The sequence below is a fragment of the Perognathus longimembris genome, chromosome 2 (assembly GCF_023159225.1).
Source record: "Perognathus longimembris pacificus isolate PPM17 chromosome 2, ASM2315922v1, whole genome shotgun sequence".
NCBI classification, from domain to species: Eukaryota; Metazoa; Chordata; class Mammalia; order Rodentia; family Heteromyidae; genus Perognathus; species Perognathus longimembris.
This window is the reverse complement of record NC_063162.1, coordinates 118,912,849-118,930,896: the sequence shown is the minus strand read 5'-3', so window position 1 is coordinate 118,930,896 and position 18,048 is coordinate 118,912,849. Positions and strand designations below refer to the sequence as shown.

At 38.0% G+C, this 18,048-nt stretch overlaps 1 protein-coding gene across 1 annotated transcript; it reads left to right on the top strand.

Annotated features, from left to right (window-relative positions):
• The first annotated feature begins 5,305 nt into the window (after window positions 1–5,305).
• Window positions 5,306–17,172, top strand: Pdk4 (pyruvate dehydrogenase kinase 4). Its single transcript, XM_048340060.1, has 11 exons — window positions 5,306–5,648; window positions 6,756–6,897; window positions 8,221–8,292; window positions 9,003–9,187; window positions 9,407–9,493; window positions 9,920–9,997; window positions 11,976–12,052; window positions 14,311–14,409; window positions 14,604–14,714; window positions 15,017–15,130; window positions 16,227–17,172. Exons 1-11 carry the CDS (start codon window positions 5,519–5,521, stop codon window positions 16,368–16,370), a joined length of 1,239 nt encoding a protein of 412 aa, XP_048196017.1. The 5' UTR covers window positions 5,306–5,518; the 3' UTR covers window positions 16,371–17,172.
• Window positions 17,173–18,048: the final 876 nt, after the last annotated feature.

Genomic DNA, 18,048 nt, shown 5'->3' with positions numbered 1-18,048 from the left:
TACCCCCCACCCCCCTCCCCCTTACCCTTTCCCCCCCTGAGGTGTTCAGTTCACTTACACCAAACAGTTTTGCAAGTATTGTTTTTGTAGTTGTTTGTCTTTTTTTTTTACCCTGTGTCTCTCAATTTTGGTATTCCCTTTCAATTTCCTAGTTCCAATACCAGTATACACGGTTTCCAATATACTCAGATAAGATTACAGAGATAGTGTAGGTACAACCACAGGAAGGTGATACAAGAACATCTACAAATTCAATGCAATACCTCTTAATATCCCAACACCATTTTTTAATGAAATAGAGGAAGCAATCCAGAAATTCATATGGAACAATAAAAGACCTAGAATAGCAAAAACAATCCTAAGCAGAAAGAACAGTGCTGGAGGAATTACAATACCCAACTTCAAGCTGTATTATAAAGCTATAGTAATAAAAACAGCTTGGTATTGGCACCGGAACAGGTCTGAAGACCAATGGAACAGAATTGAAGACCCAGAAATGAACCCACAGAACTACGCCTACTTAGTCTTTGATAAAGGAGCTAAAACAATAGCTTGGAAGAAAGATAGCCTGTTTAACAAATGGTGCTGGCAAAACTGGCTCAACACATGCAACAAACTAAAACTAGATCCATATATATCACCCTGCACCAAAATCAATTCCAAATGGATTAAAGACCTCGAAATCAAAACCGACACCCTGAAAACACTAAAGGAAGGAGTAGGAGAAACACTTGGGCTCCTTGGCACAGGACAGAACTTCCTTAACAAAGACCCTGAAAGGCTACAAATCAAAGAAAGGTTGGACAAATGGGACTGCATCAAACTGCAGAGCTTCTGCACGGCAAAGGACATAGCTCGCAAGATAAACAGAAAGCCCACAGACTGGGAGAAGATCTTTACGGGCCATTCAACGGACAAAGGCCTCATATCTAAAATATATGCAGAACTAAAAAAATTACCTTCTTCCAAAACAAAACCGCAAAGAACCAATAGCCCCCTCATGAAGTGGGCTAAAGACTTACAAAGAGACTTCTCTGATGAGGAAATGAGAATGGCCAAGAGGCATATGAAAAAATGCTCTACATCACTGGCCATAAAAGAAATGCAAATCAAAACAACATTGAGATTCCATCTCACTCCAGTAAGAATGTCATATATCAAGAAAACTAACAATAACAATTGTTGGAGGGGATGTGGCCAAAAGGGAACCCTACTTCATTGTTGGTGGGAATGTAATCTGGTTCAGCCACTCTGGCAAGCAGTATGGAGATTCCTCAGAAGGCTACATATAGAACTCCCCTGTGACCCAGCAGCCCCACTTTTGGGTATCTATCCAAAAGACCACAAACAAAATCACAGTAATGCCACCAGCACAACAATGTTCATCGCAGCACAATTTGTCACAGCGAGAATCTGGAACCAACCCAGATGCCCCTCAGTAGACGAATGGATCAGGAAAATGTGGTACATATACACATGGAATTTTATGCCTCTATCAGAAAGAATGACATTGTCCCATTTGTAAGGAAATGGAAGAACTTGGAAAAAATTATACTAAGTGAAGTGAGCCAGACCCAAAGAAACATGGACTCTATGGTCTCCCTTATTGGGAATAATTAGTACAGGTTTAGGCAAGTCATAGCAGAGCATCACAAGGCCCAATAGCTATACCCTTATGAATACCTAAGATGATGCTAAGTGAAATGAACTCCATGTTATGGAGACAATTGTTATATCACAGTTGTAACTACTTTCAACATCCCATGTGTATCTGTAGCTTCTATTAATTAGAACTTTTGTATTAGAATTTTAAGTAAAAGTCTCTCAAATAAAAAGAAAAAACAGACTATTCTTTTCTATCACCACTTACTTAAAAGCAGATAATATTACATCTTCCTAGGTACCTATTCCAGTTCCTACTGCTGAGTACCTGCTAAGTTAATACACACAAGGACAATGTAGTGATTTAAACTCTACATAATCTCTTTCCCCATATTATCTACCAATATACTTGCACTAATATTCTTTATAATCTCTCAAAGACGACTGCTTAATCTCACTTACTACTCATTTCATCAGGGACACCATCTTTGCCCACCAAATACAAGGTAGTTTCAACCTATTATTATTCACATGCTCATCTCCATACTCAATTTAATGTCATCTGATTTGGTAGTGCCTATTCCCCCTACCAGTGAATCAGCTCCATGAAGTAAAAGATAATACTATTTTGTTTCATACTGAATAAATAATATAATAATAATTTGATATCTATTTTGTAAGTATTTTGTCTAAATTTCCTGTTCAACTTTCAACCTTAAATTTTCTAATCAAGTCTATTAATCTTAATATCGTGACTTTAAGTTTCCTGGTATATGTATTTTTAATTGCTTCCTTGTAATAAGTTCCTAAACTTGGAAACGTATGTGTTTCTGCATGTGTCTGTGTGCTAGTGGTGGGGCTTGAACTCAAAGTCTGGGCCCTGTCCCTGAGTTTTTTTGCTCAAGGCTAGCTCTATCACTTGAGCCACAGCTTGACCTCTCTCTCTCTCTCTCTCTCTCTCTCTCTGTGTGTGTGTGTGTGTGTGTGTGTGTGTGTGTGTGTGTGTGTTTAATTGAAGAGTCACATGGACTTCGTTCCCAGGCTGTCTTGAATCCATGATCCTCAGATCTCAACGTCCTGAGTTGCTGGAAGTACAGGCATGAGACACTGACACATGGCAATAGGTTTCTTTTTAAGGATTCTGATTAATGTTATCAAATTGTCTATTCCCTATCCTCTGGAAAAAAAAGTATGGCTTGGCAATCTCAAAACTCTATCAGCAGCCTTGTATTATTGGATTTTTGTCAGGAAAGCCAGACAGAGTTAGTTAATATAGATAAAAGTGTACCTGAAATTTTCAAGAATCAGAAGTCACAAATAAAGATGTTGTGTCCATTTGTTTGTCTTTTATCCTTTGTCTACAGCAATACTTAAAAACTATATGGTGTAAACCAACTGTACATCTCATGAGGGCCAGGGAAATTGGGAGGGGGAAGGCAAGAAGTGGGGGGTGGGGTGAGGGAGGAGGTAACAAGTTGGATAAGAAAAGTATGCACTGACTTATGTATGAAACTATAACCCCTCTGTACATCACTTTGACAGTATATAAATAAATAAGTTTTTTAAAAGATGTTGTGTTTAGCACCATCTTCAAGGGGATAATTTTGATTACCACTTCTTCTTGATAGGACAATATGTTTCAACAATTGCCATTAGTCATCCAGCTCTAAGTCATTTATTAGCCTTTATTATTGGCCTTTACTCAAATAAGTACAAGGATTTATCCATGTGCATTGACTTCAAATAATATTATTGGTTTACCTTTGCTCCAATTGGATCACTTCCTCAACTTGTCACCCTGAGAAGAGAAGTTCCACTTCCCAGGCCACTCTGTAATTACAGTAATACATGGCACATTAGCCAACAGGGTAAACAACACAGCATGACTATTCCAGCTCAGATACAATCAATGTTGCCAAGGATAACATTTCCCATAGCTGCAGAAGTGACAGAACATAGACAATGATCTATGAGAGTAACTCAGTGAGTATTATTGGATGGAATTATGATGACAAAATTTTGGTGACCTTAGTCCACATTTTGCCTTCAATCATCTCTTTGAATATCATATGATTCCACTTGACCTTTAATCATGGCAACAACACCATATGGTAAGTAAGTAACTCTGTGGACTTAAGGAAATGGGATGTTCCTATATTTGAGTCTGGCTCTCAGGTGAGTTTGCACTAAAGATAGAAATGATAAATCAGTCCTGTGATTGAGTGAGAAGACAAATAGTGACATTGTGACTTCCAGAATATCATCAACCTCCTCTCCGGATTTTATAATGGCTTATTATCTCTAATTTCATTTGTAACCAACTCTTTCAACACTGTGGCTTTGTTATCTATTCCATTTAGGTTGTAGAGGAGGGAATGTTTAGGATGAGAGTCTTGTGATAGGATAACATGTTTCAAAAGCTGACATTAGTCAAATACCAAGTAAGTGACCAGGCAGGGTGGGAATCATGAAAATGTGTTGGACACAGTGCCTGCTCTGATATATTTTAGAGGAGTTAGTATCAGGGGTGGATAGTATAAGACATTAAATAAGTATAATAATCCTATAATTCTGTCCGTAGCAAAGGTCATATTTGGAAGGAGACGGAACAAACAAGACATTTTGGTTTAAATGGTGGGGTGGGGGACATTTGAGGACTACAATTTTTTAGAGAGAGATTTGGGAAAAGGGCATTTTGTGCTAATAGATGAATATTCTGAGTTATCTGACGGGAGAAAAAATGTGAAACAGGCAAATTAATCCTCCTTTTTGCTGGGGGAGAGAGAGAGACAGAGACAGAGAGAGACAGAGAGAAAGACAGAGACAGACACAGAGAGAGAGAGAGAGATCTAATAGAGTTACTGGAGAGAAACGAATTTCACAAGGGAGAAATACATTTCAGCAGCTCCAGCTCCTAAAGTCAAAGCAAAGGGAACTTTCAGTTCCTGAAGTGTGCTGTTTGCAGCTGGGGAAACATAGAGGCAGACTTTTTAGGGTGAGAATCATGGGCCACTGCGTTGTATAAGGCCCGAGAAATCATTTGATGGCCCATCTGCCTAATTTGATAATTTTGCAGGACTACTAAAAATGTGAGAATGGTCCCTGCCCCTCACCCAACAAAAGTTGCCAGCGCGTTTAAATTGTTGGTTCTTTCCGTTATCCAATGGCAGAGAAACTCAAACTTTCCTACGCAGCGGACTGGATACTGTAGAAGTCCCGCTCTGAGCAAGAACCAATGAGCTCTCCGGAGCCCCGATTCTTGGAAACATTTTCTAGTCAGTAATGCTTGACATTGAGACAGCCTCAGAATTGTAAACAAGGACGAGTCTGGACCCGCCCCAGCCCATGCGACTAGGTGCCAGGTCCCAAGAGGTCCATCTGAAGCCCACGTTTGTCTAGATGTCCGCCTCAGCTTCCTCCTCGCTGACTTTTTTCCTACCCTTTGCTCCTTACAAGCTTGGAACAAAAGTACCAGGGGACTCTGTGACCAATGTGCAAGGCCGGGCGACAATGGCCAGGGGGTGGAGCCTAAAGTTCTTTCTCTGAGCCGATTGGCGTGTCTCCAAGTTCTGGATGTGTCTCAAAGTCCCAGTGACTCCTCCCGGCTAGGGTTGCGGGGCGGAGTGGAGGTGCGGGGGGGGGGGGGGGGGCGGGGGGGAGGAGGTGGGAAGCAGAAGAAGAAATAAAAGGGAACGAGCCAGTGGGCAGACAAGAGTCTTCAGCCAGTGCGCCTCAGACCCAGTGGCGGCTTCTCTGCTCAATAAGAACTCACCAACCCTGAGTCCAGCGCACCTGCCACTGCCCCGGGACGCCCGCTCCTACTCCTCAGCCCCAAGTTCTGCTTCCAGCAGCCGTCTCTGCTCGAGCCGGCTCCAGAACCCAGCCCCTGCTCCTGCCAGGCTCGGTGGGCAGCAAGATGAAGGCGGCCCGTTTTGTGATGAGGAGCGCGGGCTCACTGAGCAGGGCAGGCCTGGTACCCCGGGAGGTCGAGCGGTTCTCGCGCTACAGCCCGTCCCCGCTGTCCATCAAGCAGCTACTGGACTTCGGTGAGAGCAGACTTGGGGTCCGGGCGGGTGGCTCTGGGGCTGTGGGAGCTGCCCTCACTGTGCCAGAGGATTGGGGAAAGGCTGGGGTCAAGATGAAAACAACTTGGGGTCACTTGACTGCTTTCCTCAAGGCTCAACAAGGAGCTTCCACGCAGGAACATCTTGCTTTGGGGGGTGGTTTTTGGCTGTTTTCTGAAAATTTGTGACTCCAAACCAAGGTCGCTTGCCACCTGCTGACACTGGATGGTTTGAGTGCACTTTTTCTTTTCTGTCTGCCTGGACCTTTGAGCCAAAGTACATTTTGCTTCCAGACACCATTTATTTAACAACAGACTAGAAACAGTTTTCCATTCCTTCACAATGTAGTACTTCTTGGAAAAAGATTCCTAATGTTAGAAAATGGACTCAGATTCATCGACATTAACCCTTAGTCAATCTCTATGCATCTATGCCTCCACACATAGAATGCATCTGTTGGCATCCCAGGCCTGTTTCCCCCTTTGGCTTTTTACCATTATAATTTTCTATCTATTTAGCTTACTGCCGAAAACATTTAGCTGTGTAGCTGTAGTAATATTCTCAGGAAACTTGCAAAATGGTGTTGTTTTTCAATAATATGGAAACTTCAAAACTTCCACGCTACATCCATCTCCCCAGCCCTTCTCCATTTTGTGTCTACACTCATTAAGAATGTCGTATAGTTGACATTGTGTGGCTGACCCTGTCCCCTTTTTATATCCCTTTAAAAGTGAAGAAGGATAGAAGGAAGGAAGGAAAGAAGGAAGAAAGGAAGGAAAGAAAGATGAAAATAAGGAAGGAAGGAAGGAAGGAAGGAAGGAAGGAAGGAAGAAAGGAAGGAAGGAAGGAAGGAAGGAAGGAAGGAAGGAAGGAAGGAAGGAAGGAAGGGAGGGAGGGAGGAAAGGAGGGAGGGAGGGTGGGAAGAAAGGAAGGGAAGAAAGAAGACAAGGATATGAAGGAATCTACCTGCTCTCTTTATTAATGCACTACAATTTTATACCGCATGTGTTCAATATTTGATAAGGATTTTCAAATGTATGATATAGACATACTTTTTTGCTAAAACTAAAAGAATTTCATTTATTATAGGTTCCGAAAATGCATGTGAAAGAACTTCTTTTGCATTTTTGAGACAAGAGTTACCTGTGAGGCTAGCCAATATTCTGAAGGAAATTGATATTCTTCCTGATCGATTAGTAAATACCTCTTCAGTGCAGTTGGTCAAAAGTTGGTAAGTAATGCACCATTTTGGAATCTCTCTAATTTGAGAGCAATTACCTTGATGTGGTTTCTTATGTTATGTAAATATAATCAGAAAATAGTACTCTATGAAATTACAGAGCATTTTAAAATTAATTTGGGGTGATTTACCTTATGGAAGTTATAAATCTATAAATAGATACTTTTATCTATTTGGTAAAAGTAGCATTCTTTGCAATATAATTTTCATTTACAAATGAAACTTGAAATATAATTTAAACTTTGTACTTTTTGTAATAATAGTGTTTGATATACTGCCAAATAAATCTTGAACTTAAAATCAATTCATATTACTATTATGTAGCTTAAGTGCAGAGGGTTTAAGCTAATGGATGAGATGTGGATTCAAATCCTGGCTCTGCTGCTTTCTCATTTATTACTGAGAATGAAGTTTATGCCTCAAATGGATGTTTGAGTACAAGTAAATGAGAAAACCCACTAAAATTTACAGAAGCACCAAAATATAACTAGCATTTAGAAAGTGACAGCTGTAATCTCATCTTAAAAATAAAGATCCTGATACCTAAGATACAGTAGGTCATCCAAAGAGGCAAGTTTCAGTGAACAGACCCAGGTATGCACTGTCACAGAAATGTACTAGAACTTCTCGGAAATCTATTGGCCACACAGATTTCTGTTTACTGATCCAAGATGATTGAAATCTGAAACATTTCCAATATTCGGAACACACTTCTACTCCCAAGATTCTTCCTGTTCTACAGATGAATAGAGTAGGGGAAAAAATAGCAACTCTTTCTTTGAAAGTGATTTCTAAGTAAATTTTTGAGAAGAAATGGAAATATTTACCAAATAGTAAAGAATATCACCACTGGCCTGGGACAGTTAAAGAAACCAATTAAATTTTAAGTTAGAAAGCTGAGGGCTAAGAAAAGCTGTTTAACTTTTTAACATACTATTTTCCATACTGTTATGAACAAAAATTTTAGTTTGAAATATAAGATTTACTTCTCCTTTTATTTTGTGGATCCTGGGGCTTGAACTTGGGGCCTGAATGCTATCCCTTAGCTCGTTCACTCAAGGGTAGTACTTTACCACTTTGAGACACAGTGGCAGCTTCCACTTTTCTGATGAATAATTGCAGATAAGAGTCTCACAAACTTTCCCACCTGGTCTGGCTTTGAACCTAGATCCTCAGATCTAAGTCTCCTGAGTAGCTAGGAGTATAGGTGTGAACCACCAGTACCTAGCTTCTCCTTTTAAAATTATTTGAAAAATGCATTTTATTTTCAGCCTTTGCATCTAATTACTAATTTCAAAACTTGTCATTTTGCAGGTATATCCAAAGCTTGATGGATTTAGTAGAATTCCAGGAGAAAAGCCCGGATGACCAGAAAGTTTTATCAGAGTAAGTGCTATGTGTTGGAAGCGTTGACTGTTTAAACATATACCTAAGAACTGCTGGATTTGAAGTAAAGGAGTGCTGATCCTGAATAATATATTCTTACCTCCTTACAGATGTCAGAGTTTGGCTTATTGAATTTTTAGAAGTGACAAATACAGCATTGGAAATAGATGCTTAGCATGAACAAATATAGAGGGCATGATTTCTTTCAAGGAATATGTTTTTACTGCCAATTTAGTCCAGTGATTAGATTTACAGGAGAATTTACTGCAATTTAATTTTGATAGCTTTCTAGGTCATTGGATATTACTTTCTTTCAGAATAACTGGCAGTTTCCAAGTACCTAAATCAGGATCTTCCTTAAATCTGACTGTCTCAAGGGCTTTTTTTCATGATGACATTCTACAATTACCTTTAATTTTAATTATTTTTAAAGGAAAGGCTTAATATTTATGAATATTATGAATATTTATGATGACCACACCAGTGCTAGACCAGTAGTTTTATGTGTAACCCCAAAAGAGAAACTTTTTATGAAATTATCTCTTCTACAGTAGGAGAATGTGCACTGAGAACCTTTAGCAAACTTCATGCTTTCATTTTATCATCTGATCTGTGTAGATGGTTGTCACAAAAAGAACTGGAAGCAATCTAAGATAGAAAATTGGGCAAAACTTATTTAAGTTCCACTAACTGTGAAAATGATCATTTAGCTTTGCAGATACTCTCATCAAAGTTCGAAACAGGCACCATAATGTAGTTCCTACAATGGCCCAAGGAATCATTGAGTATAAAGATTCCTGCACAGTTGACCCAAACACTAATCAAAACCTTCAGTACTTTCTGGATCGCTTTTACATGAACCGGATTTCTACTCGGATGCTGATGAACCAGCACAGTAAGTGAGCTCTTCAGGCTGGTGTTATATTGACATGAATGCAGACATAGGTCCTACTACAGCTTTTTAGTAGGACTTATACATAGAGCTGTATATAGTAGGGGTTAAAAATGGAACTGTATGCAGTTCCACTTTCAGTGGGTCCCAGTTATTCTCGGTGGTAGTTCTAATCATTATGCTGACTTTTATAACATGTTTCTTTTTCATTTTTTTCAATAGTTCTTATATTCAGTGACTCAAAGACAGGAAATTCAAGCCACATTGGAAGCATTGATCCAAACTGTGATGTGGTGGCAGTGATTCAAGGTAATTTCTACATTTCCTTTATTGAAAATTTATAAAATGATTGATATGTCTATAATTGAGGTGACTGTGAATGAATTTGTGTTCAAGGTGTTCTGTTTATACTTTATAAATATTGCCATCAGTGTCTTTTGCTTTCAAGAGTCAAAAGTGTAAACATTCATATATATTACTATAAAAAATTTAAACATGAGTGGCTCGTGACATATTCTTATGTGCTGCATTTGATCACTGAAACACGTGTATTTCTATTGCTACAAATTCGCTGAAATATTATTCTTCAATAAAATATTTAAAAGGCTTTTTTTCATCTACACAAACCCACACTCTGGGGAGTATTTTAGATTAAGAATAATATACACAATGAGATCACTTGAGAACTCTGCTTGGTATAAACTCATTTTATTGTTATGAAAAAATCTATTCTAGATGCCTTTGAGTGTTCGAAGATGCTCTGTGATCAGTATTATTTAACATCTCCTGAATTAAAGCTCACACAAGTGAATGGTAAGCTATAAATAAAATACATTTTAACTTACCAAAAACTCAGCATTCTCCCAGTGTAATTACTTCATATAAAACAAAGCAGCATTTGATGTTCTTTTTTTCTTTTCTGAAATTGCCTACCATTTGCACCAAAGTTTTTAAGGCTAAAGTTCTCTTATATCTATGTAAGTTTTGATTGTGCATATTCAATTGGTAATGATGATTGAATCAGAAAGAATAGCTTGAATAGGTAATTTGAAATTAAAAGCAGTGCCTGATTTACAATGTATCAAGCAAAGATTGCTGCTATAAAACTTGATAGAAAAGGAGACCAACAGTAAGGAGAATCACTGGCTATCCTCCTAAACGGATTGTCCATAAGACATGAAATTGTACCATAAGAAGGAAACTAGTCACAGAAGAACACATATTGCATGGTTCTACTTACATGAAATATTCAAAGTAGTTATCAAGAAAGCAGAGAGTAGAAGAGTGCTTGCCAGAGGGTGAGGGGAGGAGGATGTGGGGAGGTATAAAACTTTAGTTATGCAAGGTGAATCAATTCTAGAGATCAGCTGTGCAACAGAGTGTCTATCCTGAACTATATTGTATTATACACGTAAAATTTGTCCATGGCAAATCTTAAATTAAATGTTCTTAAATTTTAAAAGACAGTTTTTAAATTAAAAAATTATGTTGTAAGCATATACTGTTGTTTCGAACAGAACATTCTTTAAGAATTTTAGCTCTAGGGTGTCTGATGAGACAAGATCTTCCCACATTGAAATGATCACCTGATGGAAGCAAAGTACTATTTCTGCTCAAGAAGATTGCTGCTTCTTTCCAGGTGCTGGTGACTCATACCTGTAATCCTAGCTACTAAAGAGGCTGAGATCTAAGAATTGCAGTTTGAAATCAGACAAGGCAGGAAAGTCCATGAGACTCTTATCTTCCAATTAACCACCAGAAAACTGGAAATTGAGCTGTGGCTCAAAGTGGTAGAGTGCTAGCCTTGTGTGAAAAAGCTGAGAGGCAGCTCTCAGGCCCTGAGTGCAAGCCCTACAACAGCCCGAGAAAGAAAAGATGGCTGCTTCTCAAAGGAAAGAACATACTTAGATTGGAATCAACTTCTTCTTTTCACTCTAAGTAAATATTTCATCCTAATACCATTTATACAAAAAATTATTTTTAATGCTAAGAGTTAAAAACCAAGTGGTTCAAATTAAATATAGCATAACTCATAGACTGCAATATGCAAGGGGAAATAAATATTAAACTAAAATAGGAGCACAAATAAAGATTGAAAAATAGCTCAAAGTGTAAGCAGCATTGCATAACACTTGCAGATAAACTGAGCTGCCTGATAAAATAAAGACAAGATTGTCCCAGACCTTGTGTTTTCTGATTCAAACTTTGCCAAGACCTGGGACACCAGAAAATAATAACTATATTTTTCTTGTCAGACAATACCAAGAAGTCTTTGTTTCTCTGTTTTCTCTAGCCTGCTGGGGAATTTTATGCCTGTTTAGCATATAAGAGTTAATGTTGGGGTGAAGAAAAATCATCCTGCCATAAAAATGCAAAAATTATAGCTAGCACTAATTTTAATGTTATTGTATTAGCACAGTTATTTTTTATATCTTAGCATGAGTGTAAATTTAACTGTGAATTGTCTTGTACAAACTCATTGAAAATGGAAACAATGCCTATAACCTAATTTGTGTCATCATTGTTCCATACCTCATTCTACTTTATAGATTTGTAGAGAAAGGCAAGAATTAATCTAAGGGCACTAGGCAGAGACTGGAATGTTTTGAAAATAAGCCATTCCTCTTTACAATTCAGGTATGAAAGTTCTGGGTCAGGATTTTCAGATCAGGAAAGTACGAACTTTTTTCCAAAGCTGTTGAAATCTAAAATATTATTCAAGTAGATAGACAAGTTTACTTTTGTTGCAAAATATTTGTTTCCTGATTCTAAGTGAGTTTAACTTTTCTAGGAAAATTTCCAGGCCAGCCGATTCACATCGTGTATGTTCCTTCTCACCTTCATCATATGCTCTTCGAACTCTTCAAGGTATGTTTTCCACAGTTGTTTTGAAAAGTGGTCACTAGAATACTTGCCTACTAAGTGCAAGGTCAGTCTGAGTTCAAACCTCAGTGTCACCAAGGAAATTTTGTTTTTTATTTATCACTTGCCAATAAATAAAAGCTTCAGTATCTTCTTTGCTCCTAACCCGAAGTAGCACACTGCTAATTAGCACCACAGTTAATGTTTGAAAAATGTAACTAGATCAGGAAAAATGTAACTAGGGCAGGAAAGTCTGTGAGACTCTTATCTCCAATTAAATTACAGAAAGTCAGAAGTGGCACTGTGGCTCAAATGGTAGTAGAGTGCTAGCCTTGAGCAAAAGAAGCTCAGGGATAGCACCCAGGCCCAGAGTTCAAGAACTGGGAGGTGAGGGGAAGGGGTGGGGGAGAGAATCCACAATATGACTCATGATGTTCTAATTCATGATGTTTTAATGTCTTAGAACCGAGAGGATGTTCTTTAATTTTCCAGGTGTCCAACAAAGCCCTAATTATCTTGTATTTATTCATTAGAGCAGTCAAAAGGTGAATGACACTTATAACCTTGACGCCTACAGGGTGTTTAGCTCCAAATTCCAGACACTGTAGGTGGTATGGCCACATTCAGAGAGAACATAGAGTATGCTCTAAGGACAGTCAGTTCCTTCAATGATCTCCTTTAAAGTGCATGCAGGAACTTTGCTAAAATAAAAAGGTTTGATGCAGTATGTCTTGCCTCAGGCCTTAGACACTGATTTTCTAATGAGCTAACTTACCATGCTGTAGCTCACAGTCCACACTTTGCTTAAAAATCCTAACAACTAGTGCTCCTCCAATTGTAGTGGGCACTAGAAAACATCTGTAGGACTTAAGACAGCGCATGGGCTCTGCCTAGACATTTAGATTGGGTAGCTCTAAGGACTTGCATTTCTTACAAACTCTCAAGATGTTCCATGTTTCTGGTTTGGGGTAAACAAACACTAAGAATTCTTCCATAGGTCCTAAAATCATACTAAAACTCTGAATTTAACCCCCAATCCCCTACAATGAGGAGGAGGAGGAGGAGGGTGGTGATGGTGGTGGTGGTGGTGGTGATAAGAAAATAAAACACACCCAACTAGAAAATATGTGAATCATTGTGATTCTTCCAAAGAATACTCTGGATTGGAAAGGAAAAAAATCCTTAAAAAGTAAAATCTGGGGCTGGGGATATAGCCTAGTGGCAAGAGTGCCTGCCTCGGATACACGAGGCCCTAGGTTCGATTCCCCAGCACCACATATACAGAAAAACGGCCAGAAGTGGCGCTGTGGCTCAAGTGGCAGAGTGCTAGCCTTGAGCGGGAAGAAGCCAGGGACAGTGCTCAGGCCCTGAGTCCAAGGCCCAGGACTGGCCAAAAAAAAAAAAAAAAAAGTAAAATCTGCTTCTTATTCCTACATAATCCCAGAATTTATTATTTCCTAATTTATTCTAGTACTATTATAATGACATTGATGGAACTACAAAGATGAAATATATCTCACCTTTTAAAAACTTTCACTTCAACTAATGGCCATAACTTAATATCATATAGATACTAGAAAGTGGCTAGTGAGGAAAACACCTTAAATACCCAATGATTTTTCAATAAGACATGAAACTAGTAAACAGAAAGCTTAGTTTGTTCTGTGTTAACAGAACAAATGGTACTTTTTCATTGATTTGGTTTATTCTTAAATTGAATGGTTCAACTCATAGAGTTATTTTGCTGTCACTGGTAAAAGTTAAGATGATAATCAAATGCAAATTGAAATTTAATTTAGAATTATTGACTGTCCTTTTAAATAGGAACAACCTTTTACAGCAAATTTTATAAAAGCCAATAAATTGGTTCAATGATTCACTGTTCATTTGTTATGTAATAGTCTTTCGTGCTTGGATATAAAATGTAATGGAAAGACAGAAAAGGGAGAGCTAGGAAATGAACTATAAAAACCAATTTCTACATTTAAATTAAGCTTACAAATAAGAACTTGACAGCTAGCAGAACTGTTTTTCCATTAGACATTACTCCCAGGAGCTATATTACATAGTAAATGAATATTTTTCATTATACATCCTGCATGACACATTCATAAATGGCTATTTACAGAGCCATTTTACCATTAACTTAAAAAAAGAGAAACTTGGAATTACCTTCTGTGCTGCCTTTATTTTAAACATAAAAAAGTTATTTATTGTCCTCCAGGCTTGTGTCACTGCATTTCTTATGGGTTTGTTTTCTTTAGAATGCAATGAGGGCAACAGTTGAACACCAGGAAAATTGTCCTTCCCTTACACCAATTGAGGTGATTGTCGTCTTGGGGAAAGAAGACCTTACAATTAAGGTAACCATTCTCCATTTTTCTTTTGGCTCTCTCTTGAGTGAACTAAAGGGGTCAATATTAATAAAATGCTCAGCTTTGAGCTATTGACCAGGATCACATAAAAAATGAAGGGAAGATAATATTGGGTAGATTTGTTTTATATAGATCTTGTTTTTCACATGTAGCTCTAGTGACTTATGGTTTGCTTGTTTCAGATTTCTGACCGAGGAGGTGGTGTTCCTCTAAGAATTACTGATCGCCTCTTCAGTTACACATATTCCACTGCGCCAACTCCTGTCATGGATAATTCCCGGAATGCTCCTTTGGTGAGACCAATAAGATGGCTAAATTTATCTTGGTCAGATAGTGCTAAATGTTCAGCAAGGATTACAGGGAAGTATTTAGACAAATTAAACCAATGTGGTTTTATTAGGCATGAGGCAGATGAGGAAAAAGTGATAAAAGACAATACATATGGTAAAGTAATTCACCAAGGTTTCTGATTAGAAGCAGAAGATATTAATATAGGCCCTAGAAAATCAGTACCAGTGAGGACTGTAACTCTTTCCCATATTTTATGTTGCAATGATCACAACTTTTTCACTAACAACTCATCTTCCCCCTTTAGGCTGGTTTTGGTTATGGCTTGCCAATTTCTCGTCTCTATGCCAAGTACTTTCAAGGAGATCTGAATCTGTACTCTCAGTCCGGGTATGGCACAGATGCAATCATCTACTTAAAGGTACCCTTAGAATGTAGTAGAAAAATCATACTTTGTGAGCAATGAATTCCTTTATAGCTTTGAGTTCTATGGCCCATCATTCACCCAAGTGAATGCAAACAAGGAGCACAAGTTATTCTATTTTCTATATGTGCACACACACATGTTATTTAATATGCTTGCTGCCCAAAGAGAAATCTGGGCCAAGCTACTTGCAGAAAGTGAAGTTTGTTTTTCAACAAGCAGGCTTCCAAGATTTTAGAGCAAGGACATGCTCATGTGAACTTCTGAGAATAGATGAACTATTGTGTTACTTAACCTATGGGTAATATGCTAATAATATTGTAACATTTAAAAAATGAAATAATGTAAACGAAATCAAGACATTTGAGACCTTAAAGTGACCTTATTAGAAACCAAAAGGAAGGACATCTGACTGCTCATAAGCTGTCAGTGGGATGCCAGGCATTTCCTGTTTGAACTTTTAAAACTTGGCACATGTTTTGTTTTGCTTCTATTTCTAAACTAAAGGCCTTGATCTACTTGCTGTCCTGATTCTGTTAATCATTTGCCAATTGTTTCCACTGCAAATATATTTAAAGATAGTAGTACCTTTAAATATTAAGCTCCAAAGCTTCCCCTTTATGTATTGGAATTAAATGACAAATGTCCTTGGAATATCTGAAATAGTTAATGCATTCATTTCATAAATTAGCAAAAAAAAATCTTTACACTATTGAGAAAGAACTTTTTAATAGAGTAATAGTATCAGATTAGGACTCTAACTTAATTATAAAAACAGAGATTTTTCACAAGAAAAAATTACTGTGGGATTCAACTCTTACCATGCTAACCATATCCAAACAAAAGTGATATGTAAATATTGGACATAAATACAATTCCCTAATTTAAGATTGCACATGTGCTATTTTTGCTCTTACTGGACAGAAACAAAATTTGTATTTCAGTTTTGCTTTATTAAATACCTAGAGCATTGTTGGCATTGAGGTGCACTTACTACTAAATCATTTAAGTTAATATATGTCAGTATTAAATGTTTACCTCTGAATGTGTTTGCACACTTTCTTTGTGTGATTATTTTGTCCCCTTCTTTCAGGCTTTATCTTCTGAGTCTGTAGAAAAACTCCCCGTCTTTAACAAGTCAGCTTTCAAGCATTATCAGATGTGTTCTGAGGCTGATGACTGGTGTATCCCAAGCAGGGAACCAAAGAACCTGTCAAAGGAAAAAGTCGCTGTGTGAACAGGGACACTGAAGACACTTTATGGGATCAAAGTGGGCCCAGGGCAGTGCTGCTTCTTGAATATTTGTGTGTGAATTCCTGACTCCATGAGAACAACAAAAAATGTTGTTCCAATGAGAAATGGAGTTGAGATGTGTGACTCAAGAGAAGACAGAGCAGGACTCCAGGAAATATGGTGGCCTGTTCCTTGTTTGGTAGTGTAGAATAGCTCGTCAGTTACTCTAAATCCCAAAGTAGTCAAGTCTCTGTTTTCCATCTATTTGCCAACAAGCATCAGGATTGGGGGCAGCAGACATGAAGACAGAAGTTAGCAACTACAATAGGCTCATATTTTAGACATCAAACTATATTGGGGTTTAGTGAATCTCAGTCGTCAAGGTACCAGCATTTTCCCACCATGCCATAATTAGAGCTTAGTTTACACATATGTTAGAAATGTATGAAAATATACATTTCACATGTATTTATCGGCTCTAGGGAGGAAGGGATATTGACTAACACAGTGGAGGAATGAATAAAACATCTTATTCAAAGTTTTAGCCAAGGCATTTGGGCCGATGTAAGACCTCGGAAGAAAACTTCTGATCAGTACAGCTCCTTTATGAAACTGCTTTTCCTGTTCATGCTTCAAGCAATAAGTGAATACTTATTGCCAGGTGCCTAATCTCAGAGGCATTGTTCAATGTGCACTGAACTCAGAAAGTTAGGATTGGAGTGAGAGAAGGACTACCAAAGTGAGCTCAGAACTCTACCTTTCCTTGTTTGTTTGAAATGAGACAGCAGATAAGGAAGAATCGTGTTAAAGGAAGAATAATGTACTCAGAATCAAATTCAGTATAGAGGGACTATTCTCAAATCTGATGGATGGCAAATGAAAAACATACATTTTCTAGGTTTGAAAAGATGTACTTTCATATGTTTACTTGTATTCTGTATACTCCAACATAGACTTGCTCAAGAACACTAAAATTCAAGTACTTCTTGGAGTATTAAAAAAAAAAAACAACAAATAGCCTGAGTAAGTTCTCAAGCCAAGATGCATTTATGCATTGAGCACCAGTGAATGGCAAAAGAGAAAAAAGAAAAGGAAAGAAAGATGGTGATTTGGTAGTATTTTGAGAGGATTAAGATGAAACTTGAAGGCTGACAGGTCACTCATGCAGATCACTCTTAGAAAAGAAGAAATGAAAGACTAAAAGAGAAGGAGATATGGAGATATGGAAGCTTCTAGAAGGCAGGCATCTTTCTACTTCCCCACAAATAATCTCAAGAAATAATTTGTATTTTCATGAAAAACTTATTGGCAAGAGGATGAACTGATGTCTTTCAGAGCAGTGTGGCTTCCTTAAATGACTTTTACCTTTTAAAGATAATTGGCTAGGGCTGGGGATATGGCCTAGTGGCAAGAGTGCCTGCCTCATATACATGAGGCCCTGGGTTCGATTCCCCAGCACCACATATACAGAAAATGGCCAGAAGTGGCGCTGTGGCTCAAGTGGCAGAGTGCTAGCCTTGAGCAAAAAGAAGCCAGGGACAGTGCTCAGGCCCTGAGTCCAAGCCCCAGGACTGGCCAAAAAATAAAATAAAATAAAATAAAGATAATTGGCTTTAAAAAATAATAAAATTATGCTGTGTTAAGGGTTCAACTGATGTGTATGAGGAAAAAAACTAGGATTT

Coding starts and splice junctions, on each gene's coding strand:
- Pdk4 (XM_048340060.1), top strand. CDS start 5,519: ATGAAGGCGGCCCGTTTTGTGATGAGGAGCGCGGGCTCACTGAGCAGG. Junction 5,649..6,755: donor CAAGCAGCTACTGGACTTCG/GTGAGAGCAGAC, acceptor CATTTATTATAG/GTTCCGAAAATGCATGTGAA. Junction 14,410..14,603: donor AAGAAGACCTTACAATTAAG/GTAACCATTCTC, acceptor TGCTTGTTTCAG/ATTTCTGACCGAGGAGGTGG.